This window comes from Oncorhynchus mykiss, chromosome 19, assembly GCF_057628025.1.
Source record: "Oncorhynchus mykiss isolate SJ-2025 chromosome 19, ASM5762802v1, whole genome shotgun sequence".
Lineage (NCBI taxonomy): Eukaryota > Metazoa > Chordata > Actinopteri > Salmoniformes > Salmonidae > Oncorhynchus > Oncorhynchus mykiss.
The window spans coordinates 48,983,439-49,010,287 of record NC_143040.1 but is presented as its reverse complement, the minus strand read 5'-3'; the positions used below and the strand labels follow the sequence as shown (position 1 = coordinate 49,010,287).

At 43.5% G+C, this 26,849-nt stretch overlaps 2 protein-coding genes across 28 annotated transcripts in view; one reads left to right on the top strand and one right to left on the bottom strand.

Annotated features, from left to right (window-relative positions):
* The window catches only part of syne2b (spectrin repeat containing, nuclear envelope 2b), a 146,419-nt gene extending 144,686 nt beyond the window's left edge, over window positions 1-1,733 (top strand). For 13 of the 19 annotated variants that reach the window (XM_090211255.1, XM_090211248.1, XM_090211252.1 and 10 more), the window contains one exon: window positions 158-1,733. In XM_090211255.1, the coding sequence (XP_090067381.1) occupies window positions 158-398 (241 nt within the window). In that variant the 3' untranslated portion in view covers window positions 399-1,733. The remainder of the gene's footprint in view (window positions 1-157) is intronic. The other 6 variants (XM_090211251.1, XM_036954790.2, XM_090211258.1 and 3 more) reach the window with 1 other exon arrangement.
* esr2b (estrogen receptor 2b) overlaps window positions 1,645-26,849 on the bottom strand; it is a 35,688-nt gene continuing 10,483 nt past the window's right edge. The window contains exons 2-11 of one of the 9 annotated variants that reach the window (XR_016488657.1): window positions 21,451-21,596; window positions 13,363-13,874; window positions 12,977-13,173; window positions 9,499-9,615; window positions 9,021-9,344; window positions 7,983-8,121; window positions 4,446-4,579; window positions 3,266-3,474; window positions 2,848-3,083; window positions 1,645-2,759 (exon numbers count right to left, since the gene is read on the bottom strand). Coding sequence is in view for 6 of the 9 variants with exons in the window: in XM_021573115.3 (XP_021428790.3) it covers window positions 2,704-2,759; window positions 2,848-3,083; window positions 3,266-3,449; window positions 4,446-4,579; window positions 7,983-8,121; window positions 9,021-9,344; window positions 9,499-9,615; window positions 12,977-13,173; window positions 13,363-13,871 (1,896 nt within the window). In the remaining 3 variants the exon portion in view is untranslated. 9 annotated transcript variants of the gene reach the window in all.

Sequence of the window (26,849 nt, the reverse complement as noted above, 5' to 3'; positions counted from 1 at the left end):
ACACCCTTTTAATTTAACATGTAGGAACAAAATACCTGAGTGATAGGAACAGGGCTTGGGCTTGACTACTGCTGTAAATATGTTACCGAGAAAGATTATGCCAGTGTCCGTGACTGTCCTCAGACAACTTTTCTTATCCGTTTGACTCTGTCCATAGCCGTACTAATGCCTTTCTCTCCATCGCCAGGGAGGAGAAGGGGGACTCTTCCTCAGCTCGGCCATTCTTCTACAGGGTACTACGTGCTGCCTTCCCCCTCCACCTGCTCTTCCTGCTGCTGCTGGTGCTGGCTTGCCTGGTGCCTCTGTCTGAAGAGGACTACAGCTGTGCCCTGTCCAACAACTTTGCCCGCTCCTTCTACCCCATGCTGCGCTACACCAACGGCCCCCCGCCCACATGAGACAGCAACAACACCCACTCCCCTAACACTCACCCCCCTGCCCCCGTCTTTTAAAGTCCCCATCCACCACTGTCGGAAACTGCCCCGAAAAACAGAGACTGGAGCCAAGCGTTCTGTTTCTCCACTCCAAATGTTTTTTTTTAAAGTTGTCTAAAGTAAAATTGAATTTAGGTATTTATGTATACATATTTATATTTAATATATGTTGATCGCTCATGAAGTTATGTGGCTCTGAAAATAAGCCATATCATTGGTTTGAAGTAAACATTTTTATATGTAGTGAAGATGATTATTATCCCCATCGAGTTGTTTTCCACATACAAAAAAATATTTAAAAGTTATTTTGATAGCTTTGTTTTTATCATTGCAGATACTGTATACTCATAATAACGGCAAACTGCAGTTGCTACCAAAGGATCAGAGTACTGAGGATATTGATCATTACTGTTTCTACCATTATACTTCGGACAACCAATTGTGGATAGCACATTTTTGTACATATCGACTGAAAACAATTTTGTTTTTGTCTATTTGATTTAGAATCATGTACACTGTGATGTCATTTTCACTGAATTATGGTAGCGAATCAACTGCAAACATGCCTTGCTGTAGTCAGTGCTTTAGAAAATCTGTTTTTGTTTAAAAATATTTTATTTACACTAGTGTACCTATGATTTTGTGTGTATGAGTGCATTTGTACATAATGGCAAACTATTGACAATGTGTGTGTGCATCCCTATATCCCACAGAGGCCTTGTGTGATTGTGGGCCACCCTGGGCTGATGGGGGACATAGAGTGCGGCTTACAAATCGTTTTAGCACCGGAGAACTAAATCAAAAATGTTTGGATGTACCCATCTGGAAGCTGCTCTGTTACACTTTTCTTTCCTGCGGTTGAATATTGTGAGTAAAATCTGATGCTGTCATAGCTGTAGAATACCGTAAATACACTACAGTATATGAATATATAGGTGACATGAACCTGGACCAGTCAGTGAGCGATTAATGTTGCGGTGTACATGCAGAATCAAAGAGTACGTATAGACTAGAAGGTTTCCTTCAACTGTACACCAGTTGAAGGAATGCTTTGGCTTTCTTCACAAAGAAGGCTTACTCATGTGTAAAAAAATTAGTCAAGCTGGAGCTGATCAGAGAACAGTTCATTTACCTAGTTTCATTATTAGTGTACATAGTCAAGTCACTTTGTACTGCTCTGTAGTACAATGAAACAAAGAAAACAATGGTGTACAGTTGAATACATTTTTTAATGCTTATTTATGGATGATGAATAGCTTGAATTCATTTTTACTTGACAATAAACATTGTTTGCCATAATCTGTGCTTATGTCAATAGAACTACATTCACGTTTTACAGTTGCTTTTAAGATGTTTGGTTGCAATTCCATTGGGGCTAAAATGCCTCAATATGACAAGCTCTGTGTATGTAGATTTTCTATCAATACAAACATGACTTTGACATTGAACATCAGAAACAGCACAAGCACCAAATCATTACAGGGGGGACAGGGTATGATCAGGATGCATAAGTACAAGTGTGTGAGTTTCTAGCAGTTGCTGGTTTTTGTTTGGCTTCTGATGGCTCACACAAACTTGAATGGAGACTAGCAGTCATCTTAAATCAAAGGCCACAAAAGTCAACTGGTTGAAATGTAGGTTTTTACAGAGTACATCATAAAACATCCCCTCCACACATCCAGCATGAAAAGTTACAGTTACTGTACTGTAATAGCAGTGTGCCCTGGTATGGGGCAAAGAACACCCACAATCTGAAATGTCAAATGCACATCTCATTGCTATAGTCCTGTTTGATAAATCATGTTCACAGCATGGACTTCATGCACCATTTTCCAAGTAAGCCAGTTACAGTAGGATGGTATGAATTGTTCACAGACACTGATAAAGGTGAAAAAGTTTAGAAATATATCAAAAGGAGACACATTTTGACTGGTAGAAGTTAAACGATGTACTCATTACTAGCTACATTACCAACTGCATTAATACAAGGAAATTACACCAAAAATACAGTCAATTCACTGTTACAAATCATATTTTTTCCATAGACCAAAAACATCCGAAAAGGATACAACTGTAATATTTACCTCACAATGACACATTCTGCAGTCTATAAGACATTTTACTCTCAGTCAGCCTATTGGGAATGGTGTACACTGTCCCAGAGTGTGCCAGTCTGTCCTCTCCTTCAGTCCATTCACCCCTTTGGGGTGATTTACAGTCTCAAGCAGTCTCCATCCATGTCCCACGCTGTATCCTGTCACTGTCCCTCTTACTGAGGTACACATCTCCCCTCTCTCGGCTGGCCAGCACCCTGGCTGGATGTACCTGGAGAACATATTGGATTATGATTCATGGAGTATTGGTGAACATACATTCTACGTCTTCAGTGGCTAACCCAACTTCGTTAACTTACTAATGCTCTCGAGTGTTTGGCTCTCCTCTGGGTTTTGGAATGTTAGCAGGAACTGAGTGTCTACAGCAGGAGCTGGTGCTGCTGGGGGCTCTGTGGGGTCATTGTTAGAGGGGTCATGAGTTGCGGACATACGGCTGCTGTGGGTTGTGTTGGCGTCCAGCATTTCCAAGAGCAGGTCATAGAGCAGCACGACATTCTTCTTCTTCATGCTAGAGAGGTGCTGCATGCCTTTGTTACTAAGGAGACGTGGAGAGAAGCAGCATGGGAATGTCGTTTTGATAAACATCCCAAAAAGTGTCGCTGACTGAAATGACAATGGACAGATCTGCAGGTGTGCTTTTATGTCACTGACTGAACAGACACTGACACAGTAGACTCTTGTTGCTGCTAGTGAGACATTGCTGTAGCTGTAGTCTACCTGACGTGGCGAATGTGTGAGAGTAGCATGAGGAGGTGGGCCAGGCGGGATGACTGCTGCTGGAATGACAGGCCTCGTTTGGAGATGGCCCACACCAGGGCATCCGTCACTGAGTCCAGCAGACGCAGCAGCTTCCCCCTGCTCTCCAGATCTTCTGCCCTCTCCGGAGAGGTAGAGCAGATGTCTACAGGTGGACACAAACATAGACCCTATGTAACTATTAATTCATGAAGCAGAATCACTGGCAAACATACACCTGTCACACTTACTTTAACACCATAAAACAAAAAATTATACTATCACTTAACATATAATTAATTTGTATTTGAAACACTAGATGGCACTGGTGGGGAGAAAATGCTTCAGCCTACAAACATCTCCTTCATAAATCAGACATTCCAAACATGAATAGACATTAAAATGTAGGCCTGAGGAATTGAGACATATCTTACTTCTGTCCAACAAAACAATTCTGCAATCCTATGCTCTGAGTTTCTAAACTAGATTTCTGTTGCACAATTTGTATTTTTCCAGTGTTTTTGGAAAAGAATCAGAGTCTGGCAGTGATGGGAGCCAGTGTATGTGGTGGCCGAGCTCTGACCCCAGTGAGGACAGACAGAGGAGTCAGTCACCCCACTGAAACCTGGAGTGAACATTGATAGGGATAGGACACCTTGATCCCTGGGAGAGGAAAACAACTTGTGCTTTTCCATTGAGACTTACCCCCCCACACTAGTGGGCCGCCAGTGTTTAATGTTAATGTGAGCTATAGTGTTATTGGGTTTTCATCAGGAGTGTGACAATAAAAAAAAAGACTTGTGGCGAGCAGAATTAATTACATCTGCATAATTCAAGACTGTTGCTTTGTGAGGTTAAAATTCAGTTAGCCATTGTTATGAAAATGCAAGCTGAAAAGTACCCAGGGCCTTGCCTTGGCTCCAAGTTAGAGCAGGTCCATGAGACACGGGTGTCCCGGCCCATGTAGATGGAAACAGAAAAGTCTGAGTCTTTTGGGTAAAACACTGGTGTAAATCCTCAATGGAAATATGGCAAATGTGCCCAATTGCAAAAGTATCTCCTAAAGGTGCTTTCATCTCCAGGTCTCTGACTGGGGACAAACACACACTCAAAACATACACAACCTCTCATACAGTACAGAAGTACTAATTATTTGACTTACTGGAGTTGAGGAGGATCATGGCTTTCAGACAGACGTACTCCTCCCTCTGAAGGTTCAGCTCCCTGAACCTAGAGGTGGCTGCCAGCAGCATGTCAAATATCTCCATAATGCCCTCCACACAGTTTCCCTCTTCCCTACAAAACACAAAGCGGGAAAGATATGTATTATACATACAGTATAGTTCATTCGGAAAGTATTCAGACCCTTTGACCTTTTACACATTTTGTTACGTTACAGCCTTATTCTAAAATCAATTCAATTATTTTTTCCCTCAATCTACTCACAATACACCATAATGACAAAGTGAAAACAGGTTTTAGATATTTTTGCTAATTTATTCTAAAAAAAAAACACAAAAAAACAAATACCTTATTTTCATAAGTATTCAGACCCTTTTGCTATGAGACTCAACTTGTGGTAAATTCAATTGATTGGACATGATTTGGAAAGGCACACACCCATCTATATAAGGTCCCACAGTTGACAGTGCATGTCAGAGCAAAAACCGAGCCATGAGGTCGAAGGAATTGTCCGTAGAGCTCCAGGACAGGATTGTGTTGAGGCACAGATCTGGGGAAGGATACCAACACATTTCTGCTGCATTGAAGGTCCCCAAGAACATTCATTCTTAAATGGAAGAAGTTTGGAACCGCCAAGACTCTTCCTAGAGTTGTCACCCGGCCAAACTGAGCAATCGGGTGAGAAGGGCCTTGGTCAGAGAGGTGACCAAGAATCTGATGGTCACTCTGACAGAGCATCTCTGTGGAAATGGGAGAACCTTCCAGAAGGACAACCATCTCTGCAGCACTCCACCAATCAGGCCTTATGGTAGAGGAGCCAGACAAAAGCAACTTCTCAGTAAAAAAGGCACATAACTGCCCACTTGGGGTTTGCCAAAAGGAACCTAAAGGACTCTCTGACCATGTGAAACAAGATTCTCTGGTCTGATTAAACCAAGATTGAACTCTTTGGCCTGAATGCCAAGCGTCACGTCTGGAGGAAACCTGGCACCATCCCTACGGTGAAGCATGGTGGTGGCAGCATCATGCTGTGAGAATGACCAGCAGCATACCACCCTGCATACCACTTCTGGCTTGTTTCTGAAGCTAAGCAGGGTTGGTCCTGGTCAGTCCCTGGATGGGAGACCAGATGCTGCTGGAAGTGGTGTTGGAGGGCCAGTAGGAGGCACTCTTTCCTCTGGTCTAAAAAATATCCCAATGCCCCAGGCCAGTGATTGGGGACACTGGCCTGTGTAGGGTGCTGTCTTTCGGATGGGACGTTAAAATGTGTGTCCTGACTCTCTGCGGTCATTAAAGATCCCATGGCACTTATCGTAGGGGTGTTAACCCCGGTGTGCTGGCTAAATTCCCAATCTGGCCATCAAACCATCACGGTCACCTAATAATCCCCAGTTTACAATTGGCTCATTCATCCCCCTCCTCTCCCCTGTAACTATTCCCCAGGTCGTTGCTGCAAATGAGAATGTGTTCTCAGTTAACTTACCTGGTAAAATAACAGATAAATAAAAACATGTTTTTTCATCAGCAGGGACTGTGAGATTAGTCAGGATTGAGGGAAGATGAACGGAGCAAAGGACAGAGAGATCCTTGATGAAAACCTGCTCCGGAGTGATCGGGACCTCTGCCTGGGGTGAAGGTTCACCTTCCAACAGAACAACGACCCTAAGCACACAACCAAGACAATGCAGGATTGGCTTCAGGACAAGTCTCTGAATGTCCTTGAGTGGCCCGGACTTGAACCCAATCGAACATCTCTGGAGAGACCTGATAATAGCTGTGCAGCGACGCTCCCAATCCAACCTGACAGAGCTTGAGAGGATTTGCAGACAAGAATGGGAGAAACTCCCCAAATACATGTGCTAAGCTTGTTGCGTCATACCCAAGAAGACTCGAGGCTGTAATCGCTGCCAAAGGTGCTCCCATATTTATTTTCCTATCTTTGAGTTTACGTGTCTGAAGCCTTACAGCAGTGTATGTGAGTGTGTGTTTTGTTGTGTGGGTTGGTATGTAAATGTGATTTCAGTTTTTTTTTTAGTTTTTTTTTTAATGTTTTATACATTTGCAAAAAAATTCAAATAACCTGTTTTTTCCTTTGTCATTAGATTGATGAGGGGGGAAAAAACAATCAATTGTAGAATAAGGCTGTAACATAACAACATGTGGAAAAAGTCAAAGGGTCTGAATACTTTCCGAATGCACTGCACATTATTCATATTGTAAAACAGTAGGTACCCACATACTGTAATAAAAACTCTTAGTAATGGAGTGCTACAAATGAATTAAATGAATGTTGAGAGATTTGTTGAGGGGTGTGAGAAAATTAAAGTCCAATCAAAACACTGACCCATTTGTCTACTTAATGTGTTTTTCATGGCAGCCTCAAGAGACAGTGCCAAAGCCACACAATGGCCAGAGGACTGAACAATAAGTCCCATGTTATGGGAACACACCAAGGTTAGCTAAGCCTATAGTGATAGTCGCCGTGGTAGTGTAAAAGGTGAAACACTACTCAACCACACCAACCCACACAACAAAACACACACTCACATACACTGCTGTAAGGCTTCAGACACGTAAACTCAAAGATAGGAAAATAAATATGGGAGCACATCTGCACACATCTGTATTCAAAAGACACACACCTCCTTAGACAAGTTAATAGCACACACACACTCACATATAGACAAGTAGTACAAGCACTCACACATCCAGGATCTTAGTCTCAGGGGTGAGATCATTCTCAAGGTCAATAAATCCTCTAACCTTCTGGCCTGATCAGATTTACCCAAAATCAGAAATACAGCTAAATAACCAACATTCAATGTTTTAACAAACCCCAATGCTAAAGTTTTGTAGGCTACAACACACATGTATAATTCTGACAAACAAAATGGGATGTGTGATTTAGAGACACAAACCTTTTGTTTACTAACAATTCAAAAAGGTTGCTTTGTCATCAAATTAAGATTTTGATATGGCCTAAGTTCAAAGTCAAAACAAAACACAACATTTTAACTTAAGAACCTCAAAATACTAATCAATCAGGAATTTGAAAATATTCTGTCCAATCATTTGAAGCAAACACTGATATTATTGCATTTTCATATAGCTCATAGATTTATGAGAGGTCAACCTCAGCAATTTATAGGGAGAACACACTGTAACACGATCATTCTTATCAGTACCCACGCACACACAGAGTGAATAATGCTGGCCCCAGAGGGTACTGAGAATGTGAGTGTTCTTTTCCTGGCGTATTGGTGAAAGCCAATGAGCAACCCCAGGCCTGCCTTTCCAACACAACCCTACATATTAAAACACATGCTTTTAACTGGACACATAGTAAAAAACTATTTGCAGTTTGGTCTTTTCTAGATAAAAAAGGATGCACTTAATACTGACCAAGATATGACAGGAAATGCAGTATGTCAAATGTCTTTACTTAAAGATGTGATATTTAATCTTATATCGGTATACTGTATTTTGAAGCTTAGTGGTAAAACATAAGCAGTTGTACCTGTTGAGCTTTAAGTCTGGTGAGAATATGAGTTTCCCAGGGTGGTCGACAGACCTCCACATCAGACCCAGCATCAGCACCTCCAGCCAGCAACACTCCAACAGGTGCACCTGGTCCGTCAGACTTAGCTCTACAAAGCCTGTAGTACACAAATGTGCATGCTCGCGTGCATATACACACACACACACGCACGCACACACACACACACACACAAAAAGAAAGTGTGGGAAATGAGTGTTCATTGTTCACTGTAGCTATTGTAAAGCTTTACTAGGACTGAGTCTGGGAACCAGAGAACATAAAAATAACTAAAAAGACCCCTAACTTTAGAGTGACTAATTAAAGGACAGATTAAATGCATGGTCGAGCCCTCACACACTAGAGACACCCTTCGCTCCCAGCAGTCTGTTGGTACAAGTACTGAAGGATGGACATTGGAACAAAGCCAAATACTGAGACACCTTGCATGCAATGATTAAACAAAAATCCACAATGCATATCTAGTCTGTGGAGTTCTTGTTCTTCTTTATAGCAGACAATACAAGCTAATTGTCACATCTCATTCTTTCACCAAACCCCCTAAACCCCATCTCAGACAAGAGTGTGTGTGTGAACTCAGTCCCATCTCCTCTGAGAGGGCACCTGCTGGGCTCACCTCTAAAACCCTGAGTGAGGAAGGAACAATGCTCACCAGCAGGATAGAGAGGAGAGGAGTAGTAACCCCTTCATAGCCTGTGAGATATCCTGTCCAACAGGACTACACAGCTGTGTGCCTGGCTGCAGTACTGTATGTGGCATAAAGAGAAGGCTAAGGGCCAACTACTACAGTAACGGACACAGTTAAAGGGTAGGGTGCGAAGGGTTTACAGCCAGACAGCTAGTCTTTCTTTGTTTGGAGATATACCTCCTATCTCATATATAGACCTGGGACACCAACTCAGCCTTGCACATATGTTGCAGACAGACAAAGACAGACAGACACACAGGCAGAGACACACAAGCAGGCAGGCAGGCACACACACCCTCCATGTGTCTCACCAGGGATCTTCTTGGCCCAGCTGATCATGAGGACCAACTCCTTGTCGGCCAGGTTGGTAAGTGACATCATCATGCTGGCCTCAGTGAAGGGCTTCTTCAGGTCCTCCATCAGGTAGATCTCTGGCGGCTCCGCTTCCATGATGCAGGAGATCAGCTGTTCTGGGGTCAGGGACGAGTGGTGCACCTCCAGCTGGGGGTGGGAGCTCCCCTCCAGACGCATCTGGGCCCTGGTCCCTACCCCCACCAGCCCGCCTGACACCCCCCGCCCCTGAGGTACACGCCGGTGCCTCGCCCCCCGGTAACTGCAGCGCTCTCGCCTCACACCTGGACAACAACACAGACAAGCAACAGAGAGGTTTCACTCCTGAAGATACTGTACCTCTACAAGCTTACAGTATCTGTTGCCAAATGTTCTATTGACTACATAAGGTTAGGTTTCAAAACACAACAAGACTAGATAAGGAAGATGGCTGCCTACCACACTTCATCATGCCCACTTCATAACACTTGCGTAGGCGGCAGGCCTGGCAGCTTTTACGGCGGTTCTTGTCGATAGTGCACTGGTTAGTTGCTGGACAAATGTAATCATTGTGGCCTAGATGAGATAGATGGAGACAGTCTGAGAAATTATATGGCTGCACTATTCATCATATCTGATCAAACTACAATCAACCTTATTCAGCGTTCACCCCTAGGATTTCTTTCAGCAGCGATGGCCAAGTTAGCTTGGGGGGGGCGAGGCCAATGGCACTGAGGCCCTCCTATTGGCCGCAGAGACAAAATGTTTCTGTTTTAAAGCTAGTTTCTTGCAATTCTAAACATTTTGCCATGATTTATGCTGTGTTCTTATGCTATCTGAGTGACTAAAACATAACAAAATCAATGGGGGCCCCATGCCATGACATTTAGGGAATTTTAGATTCTCCCTGACTGTCTAGGTTTTATTTTGGTGATTGTTAGTTCTCAAATATGATCTTATTTAAAAAATAAATACAGTACCAGTCAAAAGTTTGGACACACCTACTCATTCAAGGGTTTTTCTTTATTTTTACTATTCTCTACATTGTAAAATAATATTGAAGCCATCAAAACTATTAAATAGCACATGAAATGGAATCATTTAGTAACCCCCCAAAAATGTTAAACTACTCAAAATATATTTACGATTTTTCAAAGTAGCCACCCTTTGCCTTGATGACAGCTTTGCACACTCTTGGCATTCTCTCAACCAGCTTTACCAAGAGTGTTGAAGGAGTTCCCACATATGCTCAGCATTTGTTGGCTTCTTTTCCTTCACTATGCAGTCGAACTCATCGCAAACCATCTCAATTGGGTTGAAGTCAGTTGATTGTGGGGGCCATGTCATCTGATGCAGCTCTCCATCACTCTCCTTCTTGGTCAAGTAGCCCTTACACAGCCTGGAGGTGTGTTGGGTCATTGTCCTGTTGAAAAACAAATGATAGTCCCACTAAGCACAAACCAGATGGGATGGCGTATCACTGCAATATGCTGTGGTAGCCATGCTGGTTAAGTGTGCCTTGAATTCTAAATAAATCACAGACAGTGTCGCCAGCAAAGCACACCCACACCATCACACCTCCTCCTCTATGCTTCACGGTGGGAACCACACATGCCGGGATCATCCGTTCACCTACTCTGCGTCTCACAAAGACACGGCGGTTGGAACCAAAAATCTCAAATTTGGACTCATCAGATTAAAAGGACAGATTTCCACCAGTCTAATGTCCATTACTCGTGTTTCTTGGCCCAAGCAAGTCTCTTCTTATTGGTGTCCTTTTGTAGTGGTTTCTTTGCAGCAATTCGACCATGAAGGCCTGATTCACGCAGTCTCCTCCGAACAGTTGATGTTGAGATGTGTCTGTTGCATTTATTTGGGCTGCGATTTCTGAGGGCGAGGTAAATCTGGGACTTCCTTTCCCGTGGAGGTCCTCATGAGAGCCAGGTTCATCATAGCCCTTGATGGTTTTTGCGACTGCATATGGAAACTTTCAAATAAATTTTCCAGATTGACTGATCTTCATGTCTTAAAGCAGCGGTCGCCAACCCTTTTTTGCACCATGGACCTGTCTCATATAGATAATATTTTTGACACAACCAGAATATCGATTAGGCCTATAAGTTTAGTATAGCCACTTTTTCATAACATTTTAGTTTAAGTAGGTCTAATGTAATGATATTATAAAAACAAAGCTTATATTTTTCTCTAACGACCATATAATAAAAACATTGCAACTCACCATGTCTCTGAATCAGTGGGAGCCCTGAGCTTGTTTCCAGGCAACAAGACGGTCCCATTTAAGGGTGATGGGAGACAGTGATACCCGAATGGTGTTCCTTATGTCCAGTCTACTCCGTAACTAAGTTTTTGTTGACATCATTGCGGAAAACCCTGCTTCGTAGAGATAGGATGTTGGAAATGGAAGCAACGTTTTCAGTGCTTTTGTGGCTATCTCAGGATATTCAGCCTTGATTTTAATCCAGAAGGTCGACAGAAATGAGGTTCTCAAACATACTTTTAAGGCCACCGTCATTTGCAACCTCAAGGAGTTGATCTTCCTGCACGGACGATTCACCTGGGACATTCACAAATGGGTCGTGGATCCTTTCCTTCACTTGACCGCTGTTGACAGCGAAGCTATGTGATCGCGCACCAGCTGGGAGAAAGACGGCTCAGTCTATCCCAAAATCCCCACTAATGTTTGGAACATGTCAAATATGCCCCTGTCCACTCGCCGTCCCCGCAGTTCCAGTTTGGCGTTGAATGCAGCCACGTTACCTGCCAACTTAAAGACCGTTGTCAATTCTCCCCTGAAGTGGCAGAATTAGTCCGTTTAGCAGGTTGAATATGTCGCACAGGTAAGCGAGTTTTGCGACCCTTCCTCGTTATTGAAATGTGTTGCCAGTGGTGACTTTTTCTGCAAGCGATCTCCACTTACTACCCAACAGTGGGCTTGGAGCATGTGAGTCACCTGTCGCAATAAATCCATATTTTAGGTAGGACTCAGCATATTTTCTATTAAACGAGGCTTTCTTTTTCTTTCATAAAAAAATAATAATTACAGTCTCTGGTTCTGCTGTCTGCATTATCGACATGGTCGTTGGGCCTTGTATCCCCCTTGCCCCTTCAGAAGAAGCGACGTTTGTTTGTTTATATTTATGTCAGCTAACGTAGCTAGTTAGTACAAAGTTGCCGGGCAACATAGCTCACGCAGACCGTGATGAACTCGCGGCGCACGCATTACTGAAGTTCAAAATCTGTAAACTGTTGTGGGCGTGACAGAAATATTAGAGTGGTGAGGAAAGGACCAACAGACTGCACAAAGTTCAATGTACTTACTGCACAAATAGCCTAAAATTGTATATAATGATTATTTAATTTGACCAATTAAAAAAAAATATATATATATCCTTTCCGTGCAGCCCAGTCTGCCGGGACCGCTGTCTGAAAGTAATGATTGACTGTCGTTTATCTTTGCCTATTTGAGCTGTTCTTGCCATAATATTGACTTTGTCTTTTACAAAATAGGGCTATCTTCTGTATACCACCCCTACCTTGTCACAACACAACTGATTGGCACAAACGCATTAAGGAAAGAAATTCTACAAATTAACTTTTACAAGGCACATCTGTGTATTGAAATGCATTCCAAGTGACTACATCATGAAGCTGGTTGAGAGAATGAACACACCTACTCATTCCAAATTTTTGACTGGTACTGTAGCTCTATTATCTTTGCTACATACTTTATATCTGGTTCGAGTTGTTTTAAGTTTACACTGAAAACGTTTTTTTTAAACCAAATTATATTTATATATCACACATTTTTTGGGAGTGGCAGACCTTACAGGACACTGAGACAGAGGGTGGCCACCATGACCACAGTCCCTAGGGTAGACATGGTAATGATCCCACACAGCTCCCCTGGTGGTCATACCTTGGATGCTCCTCTTGAAGAAGGCCTTGCAGCCCTCACAAGACCACACGCCGTAGTGGTAGCCCGAAGCGTAGTCATGACACACGGCACAGAAGTGCATGTCTGCCTTCACCACCACACAGCTGGCTGAGGAGGAGTTCACTTCCTCTCCGTCCTCCAGTCTCTTCCCCAGCAGCTTGGTAGGGTGGAGGAGAGGGCTATGAGAAGGAACGTCAATCAATGTTTAACAAACTCCAAAATAGAAGCCTCAGTTTTGTTAAGAGGCTGTCTCCTATTGTTTACCCATCTGAGATGTTATAGGAGACAAGAAAAGGTCAAATAAGACAGGTGTGTACATTAAAAGATACAAAAGGAGGGTGTGTCAGATGTTGAAGGCTTGTAGCTACCTGCTGGGGCTGAGGCCGTGGGGTTTGGGCTCCACCCAGGGGGTGTGGGTGTTATGCTCACTGTACACCAGGGGCTGGGGGCAGTGCAGGGTCAGCGAGGGCATGTTTTGCTGGCCATGGTTGGGCCAGAAGAGAGAGGGACTGAGGGGTGGACATAGAGAAGGGCTGTCGGAGATAGGTGGTCTGCTGTAGCCGAGCATAGAGGGGTTGTAGAAGGCTAGGGGTCCGTGGCTGTGACTGTAATCATGGCTGTTGTCTGTGTAGGGAGAGGGGATGCAGAATGTGCGGCTCTCCATGCCGCTCGGAGGGCTGTAGAGGGCGGGTAGGAGTCCCGGGGAGCTCCCCCTCTCTTGGACCTTGCTGGAGCCCACATCCTGGAGCTGGAGCAGGGAAGAAATGTCTGTCCCACTTTCAGGAGAACATGCCATGCTGGGGATAACGTTGGGCTGACGTTTTGGCTGCTGCTGTCGTCTATTGCCTTCCTCACCGGGACCAGTCAGTGAGAAGTCCTACTGCAGCATGGAGGGTGGGATGGAGAAAGTGTATGCAGAGTCACATTCAAATACCACATAGATATTCTCAAGTGCACACAAAGTCACTCAACAAAATAATGTTGTCTTCACTCGTCATACTGTACATACTCAACAAAAACTATATGATCATATCTGTTTATTTGAGGAAAGATCATTGTTTGCATTGCTCAGAGTTAGAACAGTTTCAATTGCCAATCCTGAGTGGTAAATAGTTGTAATATATCTTGCTCACATTGAGCCTGTAAAAGGACAGATGCAACAGGAAATAATTTATTTAATTTGGTCTCAAACCTTGTCTAGACTACCAGTTACTTTTACTGTTGCCACTCGAGTGCACTTGTAGAGACTATTAAGTCAGGATGGAAGAGGGAAACGTGAATACTCAAATCCAAATCACAGAACATGTTGTACAGAAAGAAAAATGTGCACCTACATCAGACTGATAACAAGCCTGATCAGATGAAACACATGAAAAAGAAATAGGTGCAACATCAAGTAACGTGATATATTAAAATTGGTAAAAGTGTGCATTTTTATGTGTATAGGTAGATGTGTTCTGTACATATGGTATGTACTGGACGTGTGGGTCTGACCTTAATTCTTTTGTTATGTCTTTGTTTTAGTATGGTCATGGCGTGAGTTGGGTGGGTTGTCTATGTTCCTTTTTCTGTTTTGGGATTTCTGTGTTTGGCCTGGTATGGTTCTCAATCAGCAGCTGTCAATCGTTGTCCCTGATTGAGAACCATACTTAGGTAGCCTGGTTCCACTTTTGAGTTGTGGGTGATTATTTTCCGTGTCACACGAGACTGTTTCGTTTGTTTCGGTATTTCACGTTGTTATTTTGTAGTTTAGTGTTCATGTAAATAAAGTATCGATATGGACACTGACAACGCTGCGCATTGGTCCGATCCTTGGTACTCCTCCTCCTCCTCAGAAGAAGAAGAGGAAAGCCGTTACAGGGCCTTACGTAAGGCTGTACATATAGTGCCTTCAGAAAGTATTCATATCCCTTGACTTCATCCACATTTGTTGTGTTACAGCCTGAATTCAAAATGGATTAAACAGATTTATTTACACACAATAGCACAGAGACTAAATGAAAACAGGTTTTTCATTTTTTTTTTCTCAAATGTATTGAAAATTAAATACAGCATTTAGGTATTTAATTTACATAAGTATTCACACCCGAGTCAATACATATCAAATCAAATCAAATCACATTTTACTTGTCACATACACATGGTTAGCAGATGTTAATGCGAGTGTAGAAAAATGCTTGTGCTTCTAGTTCCGACAATGCAGTAATAACCAACAAGTAATCTAACTAACAATTCCAAAACTACTGTCTTATACACAGTGTAAGGGGATAAAGAATATGTACATAAGGATATATGAATGAGTGATGGTACAGAGCAGCATAGGCAAGATACAATAGATGGTATCGAGTGCAATATATACATGAGGTGAGTATGTAAACAAAGTAGCATAGTTAAAGTGGCTAGTGATACATGTATTACATAAGGATGCAGTCGATGATATAGAGTACAGTATATACGTATGCATATGAGATGAATAATGTAGGGTAAGTAACATTTTATAAGGTAGCATTGTTTAAAGTGGCTAGTGATATATTTACATAATTTCCCATCAATTCCCATTATTAAAGTGGCTGGAGTTGAGTCAGTGTCAGTGTCAGTGTGTTGGCAGCAGCCACTCAATGTTAGTGGTGGCTGTTTAACAGTCTGATGGCCTTGAGATAGAAGCTGTTTTTCAGTCTCTCGGTCCCAGCTTTGATGCACCTGTACTGACCTCACCTTCTGGATGATAGCGGGGTGAACAGGCAGTGGCTCGGGTGGTTGATGTCCTTGATGATCTTTATGGCCTTCCTGTAACATCGGGTGGTGTAGGTGTCCTGGAGGGCAGGTAGATTGCCCCCGGTGATGCGTTGTGCAGACCTCACTACCCTCTGGAGAGCCTTACGGTTGTGGGCGGAGCAGTTGCCGTACCAGGCGGTGATACAGCCCGCCAGGATGCTTTCGATTGTGCATCTGTAGAAGTTTGTGAGTGCTTTTGGTGACAAACCAAATTTCTTCAGCCTCCTGAGGTTGAAGAGGCGCTGCTGCGCCTTCTTCACGATGCTGTCTGTATGAGTGGACCAATTCAGTTTGTCTGTGATGTGTATGCCGAGGAACTTAAAACTTGCTACCCTCTCCACTACTGTTCCATCGATGTGGATAGGGGGGTGTTCCCTCTGCTGTTTCCTGAAGTCCACAATCATCTCCTTAGTTTTGTTGACGTTGAGTGTGAGGTTATTTTCCTGACACCACACTCCGAGGGCCCTCACCTCCTCCCTGTAGGTCGTCTCGTCGTTGTTGGTAATCAAGCCTACCACTGTTGTGTCGTCCGCAAACTTGATGATTGAGTTGGATGCGTGCGTGGCCACGCAGTTGTGGGTGAACAGGGAGTACAGGAGAGGGCTCAGAACGCACCCTTGTGGGGCCCCAGTGTTGAGGATCAGCGGGGTGGAGATGTTGTTGCCTACCCTCACCACCTGGGGGCGGCCCGTCAGGAAGTCCAGTACCCAGTTGCACAGGGCGGGGTCGAGACCCAGGGTCTCGAGCTTGATGACGAGCTTGGAGGGTACTATGGTGTTGAATGCCGAGCTGTAGTCGATGAACAGCATTCTCACATAGGTATTCCTCTTGTCCAGATGGGTTAGGGCAGTGTGCAGTGTGGTTGAGATTGCATCGTCTGTGGACCTATTTGGGCGGTAAACAAATTGGAGTGGGTCTAGGGTGTCGGGTAGGGTGGAGGTGATATGGTCCTTGACTAGTCTCTCAAAGCACTTCATGATGACGGAAGTGAGTGCTACGTCGTTTAGCTCAGTTACCTTAGCTTTCTTGGGAACAGGAACAATGGTGGCCCTCTTGAAGCATGTGGGAACAGCAGACTGGTATAGGGATTGATTGAATATGTCCGTAAACACACCGGCCAGCTGGTCTGCGCATGCTCTGAGGGCGCGGCTGGGGATGCCGTCTGGGCCTGCAGCCTTGCGAGGGTTAACACGTTTAAATGTCTTACTCACCTCGGCTGCAGTGAAGGAGAGTCCGCATGTTTTCGTTGCAGGCCGTGTCAGTGGCACTGTATTGTCCTCAAAGCGGGCAAAAAAGTTATTTAGTGGGAGCAGGACATCCTGGTCCGTGACTGGGCTGGATTTCTTCTTGTAGTCCGTGATTGACTGTAGACCCTGCCACATGCCTCTTGTGTCTGAGCCGTTGAATTGAGATTCTACTTTGTCTCTGTACTGACGCTTAGCTTGTTTGATAGCCTTGCGGAGGGAATAGCTGCACTGTTTGTATTCGGTCATGTTACCAGTCACCTTGCCCTGATTCAAAGCAGTGGTTCGCGCTTTCAGTTTCACGCGAATGCTGCCATCAATCCACGGTTTCTGGTTAGGGAATGTTTTAATCGTTGCTATGGGAACGACATCTTCAACGCACGTTCTAATGAACTCGCACACCGAATCAGCGTATTCGTCAATATTGTTATCTGACGCAATACGAAACATGTCCCAGTCCACGTGATGGAAGCAGTCTTGGAGTGTGGAGTCAGCTTGGTCGGACCAGCGTTGGACAGACCTCAGCGTGGGAGCCTCTTGTTTTAGTTTCTGTCTGTAGGCAGGGATCAACAAAATGGAGTCGTGGTCAGCTTTTCCGAAAGGTGGGCGGGGCAGGGCCTTATATGCGTCGCGGAAGTTAGAGTAACAATGATCCAAGGTTTTTCCACCCCTGGTTGCGCAATCGATATGCTGATAAAATTTTGGGAGTCTTGTTTTCAGATTAGCCTTGTTAAAATCCCCAGCAACAATGAATGCAGCCTCCGGATAAATGGATTCCAGTTTGCAAAGAGTCAAATAAAGTTCGTTCAGAGCCATCGATGTGTCTGCTTGGGGGGGGGGGGGTATATACGGCTGTGATTATAATCGAAGAGAATTCTCTTGGTAGATAATGCGGTCTACATTTGATTGTGAGGAATTCTAAATCAGGTGAACAGAAGGATTTGAGTTCCTGTATGTTTCTTTCATCACACCATATCTCGTTAGTCATAAGGCATACGCCCCCGCCCCTTTTCTTACCAGAAAGATGTTTGTTTCTGTCGGCGCGATGGGTGGAGAAACCCGCTGGCTGCACCGCCCCCGATAGCGTCTCTCCAGTGAGCCATGTTTCCGTGAAGCAAAGAATGTTACAGTCTCTGATGTCCCTCTGGAATGCTACCCTTGCTCGGATTTCATCAACCTTGTTGTCAAGAGACTGGACATTGGCGAGAAGGATGCTAGGGAGTGGTGCACGATGTGCCCGTCTCCGGAGTCTGACCAGAAGACCGCCTCGTTTCCCTCTTTTTCGGAGTCGTTTTTTTGGGTTGCTGCATGGGATCCATTCCGTTGTCCTGGGTGAAAGGCAGAACACAGGATCCGCGTCGCGAAAAACATATTCTTGGTCGTACTGATGGTGAGTTGACGCTGATCTTATATTCAGTAGTTCTTCTCGACTGTATGTAATGAAACCTAAGATGACCTGGGGTACTAATGTAAGAAATAACACTTAAAAAAACAAAACACTGCATAGTTTCCTAGGAACGCGAAGCGAGGCGGCCATCTCTGTCGGCACCGGAAATAATCACCTTTGGCAGTGATTACAGCTGAGTCTTTCTGGGTAAGTCTCTGAAAGCTTTGCACACCTGGTCTGTACAATATTTATCCATTATTCTTCTCAAAATTCTTCAAGCTCTATCAAATTGATCATTGCTAGACAACTATTTTCAATTCCTGCCAAAGCTTTTCAAACCGATTTAAGTCAGAACTGTAACTTCGCCACTCAGGAACATTCGCTGTCTTCTTGGTAAGCAACTCCAGTGTACCTTTGGCCTTGTGTTTTAGGTTATTGTCCTTCTGAAAGGTCATCTCCCAGTGTCTGGTGGAAAGCAGACTAAACTGGATTCCTTTAGGATTTTGCCTGTCCTTCGCTCCATTCTAAGTATTTTTTATCCTGGAAAACTCCCCAGTCCTTAACGATTACAAGCATACCCATAACAAGATGCAGCCACTACGATGCTTGAAAATAGAGTGGTACTCAGTAATGTGTTGTTTTGGATTCGCCCCAAACAACACTTTTATTCAGGATAAAAAGTTAATTGCTTTGCCACATTTTTTTGCCGTATTAATTTGCAAACAGGATGCATGTTTAGTAATATTTTTATTCTGTACAAGCTTGCTTCATTTCACTCTGTCAATTAGGTTAGCACTGTGGAGTAGCTACAATGTTGTTGATCCATCCTTAGTTTTCTCCTATCAAAGCCATTAAACTCTGTAACCATTTTAAAGTCACCATTGGCCTTATGGTGAAATACCTGAGTGGTTTCCTTCCTCCCCGGCAACTGAGTTAGTAAGGACACCTGTATCTTTGCAGTGACTGGGTGTATTGATACACCATCCATAGTGTAATGAATAACTTCATGCTCAAAGGGATATTCAATGTCTGTTTTTTACCCATCTACCAATGGGTAAATCTTTGTGAGGCATTGGAAAACCTCCATGTTCTTTGTGGTTGAATCGGTGTTTGAAATTCACTGCTCGACTGAGGGATCTTACAGATCATTGTATGTGTGGAGTGCAGAGTGAGTCCATGTGACTTATCATGTGAATTGTTAAGCAAATGTTTACTCCTGAACTTATTTTGGCTTGCCATAACAAAGGGGTTGAATACTTTGACTCAAGACATTTCAGCTTTTCAATTAAAATGCATTTGTAAAAACTTCTAGAAACATAATTCCACTTTGACATTATGGGGTGTTGTGTGTAGGCCAAAAATCTAAATTTAATCCATTTTAAATTCAGACTGTAATACAACAAAATGTGGAAAAAGTCCATGCTTGTGAATACTTTCTGAAGGCACTGTAGGCTGTGACAAACAGGCCATCAGCACGTTAATCAGTGTCAGAGTGGATAACACAGGTACCAACTGCACAGCTACCAACAGCACAGGCCGAGGGCTGAGGACAGGCATTGGTTAGGTTTCCATTTCCATTCACACAAAAACAGGCCCACACATGAATTCAGAGTAAAGATGTCCATTACAGCACATGCCCAGGAAACTCACCCAATCAAAGTATTTCACCTGAAGTTGCTGTTTCAATTCCTATTTAGGTCAGTTCCATACTTATAGCTTGATCTAAAACCATCCAGTCAAGCCTGAGTGAGATAACTCTTAAACCTCTTAAATGTAAAGGCAAAAACTTAGTATATTTGGAAAGAAGACATCTGGGAGATTGTGAAGAAATTATCAGAAGATAGATAGGAGTTACATAGTTCAGAATACACAAGATCAAACGCACACAAAATAACATTTTTTTGTTTTTTAAAATTTGAACGTAATCTGTCATTGACAAGCTATAAGTGAATTATTGATGACTAGAGTTGGAAACTGAACAAAATCAGCAAAAAAAGGGATTGATTGACTTAACAACTAGAAATGGGCAGATGTTTTAGTAAGTTGTGTCAGGTGTGGTCACGGTACATTTCCAAGTCTCTGAGCCAGGAAGCAATAGTTCGCATTACGCATCAAAGGTTCTAGGCCTTGCTTTGTCCCACCCAGGTCAACTGCATATCCCTGGAAAGCTTATCTCATTGGCTACAAGAGACTGTCAAGGTGCCATAGTAGCCAATCCCGTGTAATGTAAGCAGACATCATATTTTTCATGCGCAAAGATAAATGTTGCTATTAAGTCATACATCATAATTGACAATAGGCTAGATGTGTTCCTACCAACCAAGGGATGAATTTGATACCTCCCATGTAGCTATAGCTCAAACACAGACCAAATCTATCTAAGCTTACCTTGTAAGATGTTTGCTATTTGGTGAAAACGTTGTCTAAAATAAACATTTTGACTCTCGGGCTGGTGATCAATAATGGTTGTTCACAGTCAGACAAATAAGATATCCTCATGATCTGTGGAGTCCCGGCTTTCGGTGTGAATCAACATATTCTGTGTTTATTTCGTTTATGCTTCACAACGCTAACCGGAATGTAGGTAGCAGCCGTCTTGAAATTATGTCATCAGCTCGGCCTCCCTTTATACATTCGTATGCCCATTTTTGGTCAATAGCCAAGATACTCAGCTTTCCGCAGACACCCTGCTTTTGCAGATATGGGCTACTGTTCTTGTTACAGACTAAATTGAATAAAATCATTCCAATAAGTTCCCCAAATATGGGGACTTTACATTTAATTAACTATAGCCCATACTACGCTTTTGTATTTCACATCATCACAAACCTCAACATGAGACCAAGCCTGTGGAACTCAACATTCAGATGTAGGGAAAATGTTGTTTATTTCTACTCATCTTAAATAATATATCATACAGTTTGAATATTAAATCAATATTAAATTAGAAGGTAAGACAAAAATATTCCAACCAATTTCTTCCCCAAAATCTCAAATACATATTTTTTAATTAACATACAGAACATATAAGAATGGACTGAGTCACTTACGTTTACATGCTGAGGATATGGATACTATTGACAGTCTGAACGGCCCGATGTTTTGTCAAATGCTGGCAATCCAGTGGTGTGGTCTTTGGACAGACAGTCTAGTTGTTGAACCTGCAGCCTGGCAGAGGTCCATGGTAAACCCAGCACTGCATCACATGTCAAAGGTCATGGTGCCAGCTCTGTTAATAAGACTATATACTTGGAAGATGGAATGTTCTTACCAAGAGAGAACACCATGCCAGGCCTGGGATAACTATAGATGTAACTATACTTTGTGGAAAGGAAAAAACTATTGGGGGTGACTAAAACTATTTGAATACATATCCCAAATATAACTACTTTTTAAAACTATTTGAATACAGATCTCAGGAAGTGACTACTTTTCAGAAACTTTTGGATTGGCTGCCTTCAACTAATGGCAGGGCTGTATCTAGAAATGCATGTTGAAGATAGAAATATAATTAATAAAGAACACAATCTTCTATACTATTCCAATCTATCTGACAGTCATATTTGATCAATACATTTCTAGCTGAACATTCTGCAGAAAAAACTAAAAGCAAAAACTACTATATTGGTTCACTAATACAGGACTAGTAAAGGCTCAGGGCCCAGTTGTATAAAACATTGTATGTTAATTCCCCCCTGTTCTTTTCCTTTAAAGTTTCCTTAACTTTAAGTCATTTGCACCAAACATTTTAAGTCGAATTTCCTCCTTAAATTAAGTGAAAAAGTTAATAGTGCCGATGAGGTCCCTTAAGTGCTTCATTCAGTATGGATAAAATTATTCCTTTAGGTAAAACACTTAAGGGAACTTCTTGACGCTACCCATCCATGTAGCGGGATAATTGTCATCATCAACCGCTGAATTGCATAGCACCACATTCAAATAATATTACTACAAATATGTATATTCATGAAATCACAAGTGCAATATTGCAAAACACAGGCCTTTTGTTAATTCACCTGTCGTCTCAGATTTAGAAAATATGCTTTACAGCAAAAGCAATCCAAGCGTTTGTGTACGTTTATCGATCGTTCGACAAAACATTATGTACACTTAGCATCAAGTAGCTTGGTCACGAAAATCAGAAAAGCAATCAAATTAATCGTTTACCTTTGATGAACTTCGGATGTTTTCACTCACGATACTCCGTTACACAATAAATGTTCCTTTTGTTCCATAAAGATTATTTTTATATCCAAAATACCTCCGTTTGTTTGGAGCGTTATGTTCAGAAATCCACAGGAAAGAGCAGTCACGACAATGCAGACGAAAATTGCAAATAATATCCGTAATGTCCACAGAAACATGTCAAACGTTTTTTATAATCGATCCTCAGGTTGTTTTTAAAATATATAATCGATAATATATCAACCGCAACTGTCTTTATCAGTAGGAGAGGGAGAGGCATTGGCTGCCCAAACTCTGTTGCGCGAGCAAAACTCATGCGAACACCTGACGCAATGTTATCTTTCTCGCTCATTTTTCAAAATAAAAGCCTGAAACAATGTCTAAAGACTGTTGACACCTCGAGGAAGCGATATGAAAAGGAATCTGGTTGATATCCCTTTAAATGGAGCGAAGGCAGGCTATGGAACATGGAGCTTTCAAAATAGAAGCCACTTCCTGGTTTGATTTTCCTCAGGTTTCGCCTGTTATACTCACAGACGATATTTTGACAGTTTTGGAAACTTTAGAGTGTTTTCTATCCTAATCTGTCAATTATATGCATATTCTAGCATCTGGTCCTGAGAAATAGGCAATTTACTTTGGAAACGTTATTTTTCCAAACATAAAAATAGTGACCCCTAGCTTCAAGAGGTTTAAGGGAAACAATGTTAAAACAAATGTTTTATGCAACCAGGCCCAGTGCACTACTTTTGTGAGAGAGAGAAAAAATTCCCCCCCCAAAACATTGCAAACAGCAAGTTGGATGCTTAGCAAAAACAACTTCGAACCTCTGACCGTCTGGAGGTAAGTGTTCTTGTTTCAAACACACTACACCCTTCAAACTTAACTCTGGACCTCAAAGTCAGTTCCACTGCATTTTTCATTGTTTCCCTCTAATCAGGGACTGATTTAGACCTGGGACACCATGTGTGTGCAACTAATTATCAGGTAGAACAGAAAACTAGCAGGCTCTGGACCTCATAGGGAAAGTTGAATACCCCTGCACTATACCATCTTTAAAGGGATAATTTACTCTGAATACCGACTAAGATAATTGATTCTTGACAGCCCCATCCCCATTCAAAGGGGAAGGGGGAAGAGAGTTATTCTAGCAGCTACCAATCACCCAAACCACAAGCAATGATTTGGACAAAGCACGATTCATCAAGGTCAATTGAGCATTGTATTTGGTTGAAGCTCTGGATGATTCACAGGCATATTCTCTCTGTCACATTTTCATAACACTTCCCAGAAGGCATAGAGTACAACTACAGCTCGCAGCCCGGGAGATGCCTACGGATCTCGATTCGCTCATCGCCTTGACCATCTGGATCGATGGGCGACTATGGGAACGTAGGAGGTAGAGGAGGTCTGATTCAGGTCCCACTCGCTCGCCCAAGGATCCAGGAAGTCCCCGGCATCTACGTTCCCAAGAGAATCCGAGGTTACCCGAGTTCCCATGAGAGCCGATGAAACTCGGCAGAGCTAGATTGTCTCCAGCCGAACGTTTATGCAGACTTAACACTAAGAGTTGTCTGTAATGCGGGACTACCGGTCATTAAGTGTTTACCTGTCCATTAAAAGATCATGCTCATTAGTAGGTATGAATACTCTGGTGGGCCATACAGAGAATTTTCCTTCTCCCCTTACTTGTACCCCTCTCCATGCCATCCTGCTCTGGGGCGACCAGACAAAATCTCTCCGGGTACTTATTGACTCTGGGGCCGATGAGAGTTTCATGGACATCATCCTGGTGTCAGAGCTGGGCATCCCCACTCAGCCCCTCTCCACTCCCATGGACATTAGAGCGCTGGATGGGTGCTCTATAGGCAGGGTCACCCACAATACTACTCATATCAACCTGTGAGTGTCAGGAAACCACAGTGAGTCTATGCAGTTCATGCTCAGGTAGTCTCCTCAGGTACCCGTGGTGTTAGGGTTTTTCATGGCTCCAGCGAAACAATCCCCTTATCGACTGGACTGCTGGTGTTATCATGGGCTGGATCCCATTCTGCTATGCTCATTGCCTGAAGTCGGGGCAGCCTGCCCCGGGAATTCTTCCTGTAGGCTCGGAAGAAGCCTCAGACCTCTCCACGGAGTACCAGGACCTCCGGGAAGTTTTCAGCAGGATTCTTCTTTGTGGAATCGACTACCGGGGCCTTAATGACATCACGGTTAAGAACCGCTACCCGCTCCCACTAATCGCCTTGGCTTTCGACTGCTCCAGGGGTCAATCATTTTCTCTACATTGGACCTGAGGAACGCCTACCATCTGGTGCGGCTACGGGAAGGTGACAAGTGGAAGACAGCCTTCAACATGACTAGTGGACACTACGAATACCTGGTGATGCCATTCAGTCTGACCAACGCTCCTGCTGTTTTCCAGGCCCTGGATAACGATGTTCTCCGTGACACGTTGAACCTTGACGACATCCTCATCTTATCCCGCTCAGCTTAGGAACACTTTCTCCATGTCCGACAAGTCCTCTAGCGTCTCCTGGAGAACCATCTTTTTGTTAAAGCAGAAAATTGCAAATTCAATCGTTCCACCATCTCCTTCCTAGGATACATCATCGCTGCTTGTAATGTGAAGATGGATCCCGGAAAGTTGAGAGTAGTGGTGGATTGGCCCCAACCCACGTCCAGAATGCAGCAGCAACGATTACTGGGATTTGCCCATTTCTATCGCCATTTTATCCAGGGTTACAGCACCCTGGCTTCCCCCCTTTCAGCACTCACCTCTCCCAAGGTTCAGTTCACATGGTCCCCAGCTGCTGACCGGGCGTCGCTTCAGGTAGCCTAGTGGTTAGAGCGTTAGTGGGCCAGTTACCGAAAGGTTGCTGGATCGAATCCTCAAGCTGACAAGGTAAACATCTGTCGCGCTGCCCCTGAACAAGGCAGTTAAACCACCGTTCCCTGGTAGGCCGTCGTTCCCTGGTAGGCCATTGTAAATAAGAATTTGTTCTTAACTGACTTGCTTAGTTAAATAAAGGTTCAATATATATGTTTTTTTAATTCACCACAGCTCCCATATTAATCCAACTCCGATGTCCGAAGCATCGACCTCCACCACGAACTAACGGGATGTTAGTTCGTGGTGGAGGTCGATGCTTCGGACATTGGAGTGGGGGCTGTCCTGTCCCAGCATTCTGCCTTGGACCTTTCGTTGCCGCCTGCACTGTCTGTGCTCAGAATAAGACTTGTCAGCAAGCTCCACCTGGTCTCCTTCAACCACTTCCTGTCCATCACTGTCCCTGGTCATATATATCCCTGCACTCCCCCCATGGGCATCCGGTGGACATGGTCTCCGACTGTGGTCCTCAGTTCTCGTCCTGGTTCTAGAAGGCGTTTTGCACATTCATTGGGTTGTCGGCCAGCCTGTCTTCCGGGTTTCACCCCCAGTCTAACGGCCAGTTGGAGCAAGCCAATCAGGACCTGGAGAAGACTCTTCGTTGCCTTGTCTTTGTCAACCCCACCAGCTGGAGACAGTAACTCGTGTGGGTGGAATACGCCCACAACACCCTCCCCTGCTCAGCCACTGGTCTCTTGCCTTTCGTGTGTTCGATGGGTTATCAGCCCTAGCTCTTCCATGAGCAAGAGGAAGTCAGTATACCCTCGGCGTTGATGTTCGTCCGCTTGCTGTCGCCGGACCTGGAAGAGAGCCCGGTCTGCTCTTCTCAAGATCATCTCCTGGTATCGACGACGCACGGACCGCCACCGGACCACTGGACCAAGTCAAGGGGTCTGAGTACTTTTCGAATGCACTGTAAAATATTGAAAATGCCCACGCTACACACGTCTATATTGGCCCGCTAATACAGGACTAGTAAAGGTCCAGTGCACTACTTTTGTGAAAAAATTGAAATGTAATGCATTTTGTGTTTACCAGCATTTGTAATTTGAGTCTGATAATTATCTGTACAAAACAGTTCATCTGATAATTGTGGAATATGAAAATACTTGCTTGATACGATTTCCAGTTTTTGAAATACTTTGCAAACACATGTGAATACCAAAATGGTCTATTCATTCCTTTTACATTTTTAGTAAATGTATTGAGTGCATACATTTTCATACTTTTTCATACGGGTCCCCCATGGGAGTCGAACCCACAACCCTGTCACAATCCCTCTGGAACTTCCATTGCGCACACCTGGCCCCTTTTCCCACTAATTGTATTTGCATATATGTGCCCTTTGTTCAACATAGTGCTGTCAATTATTGT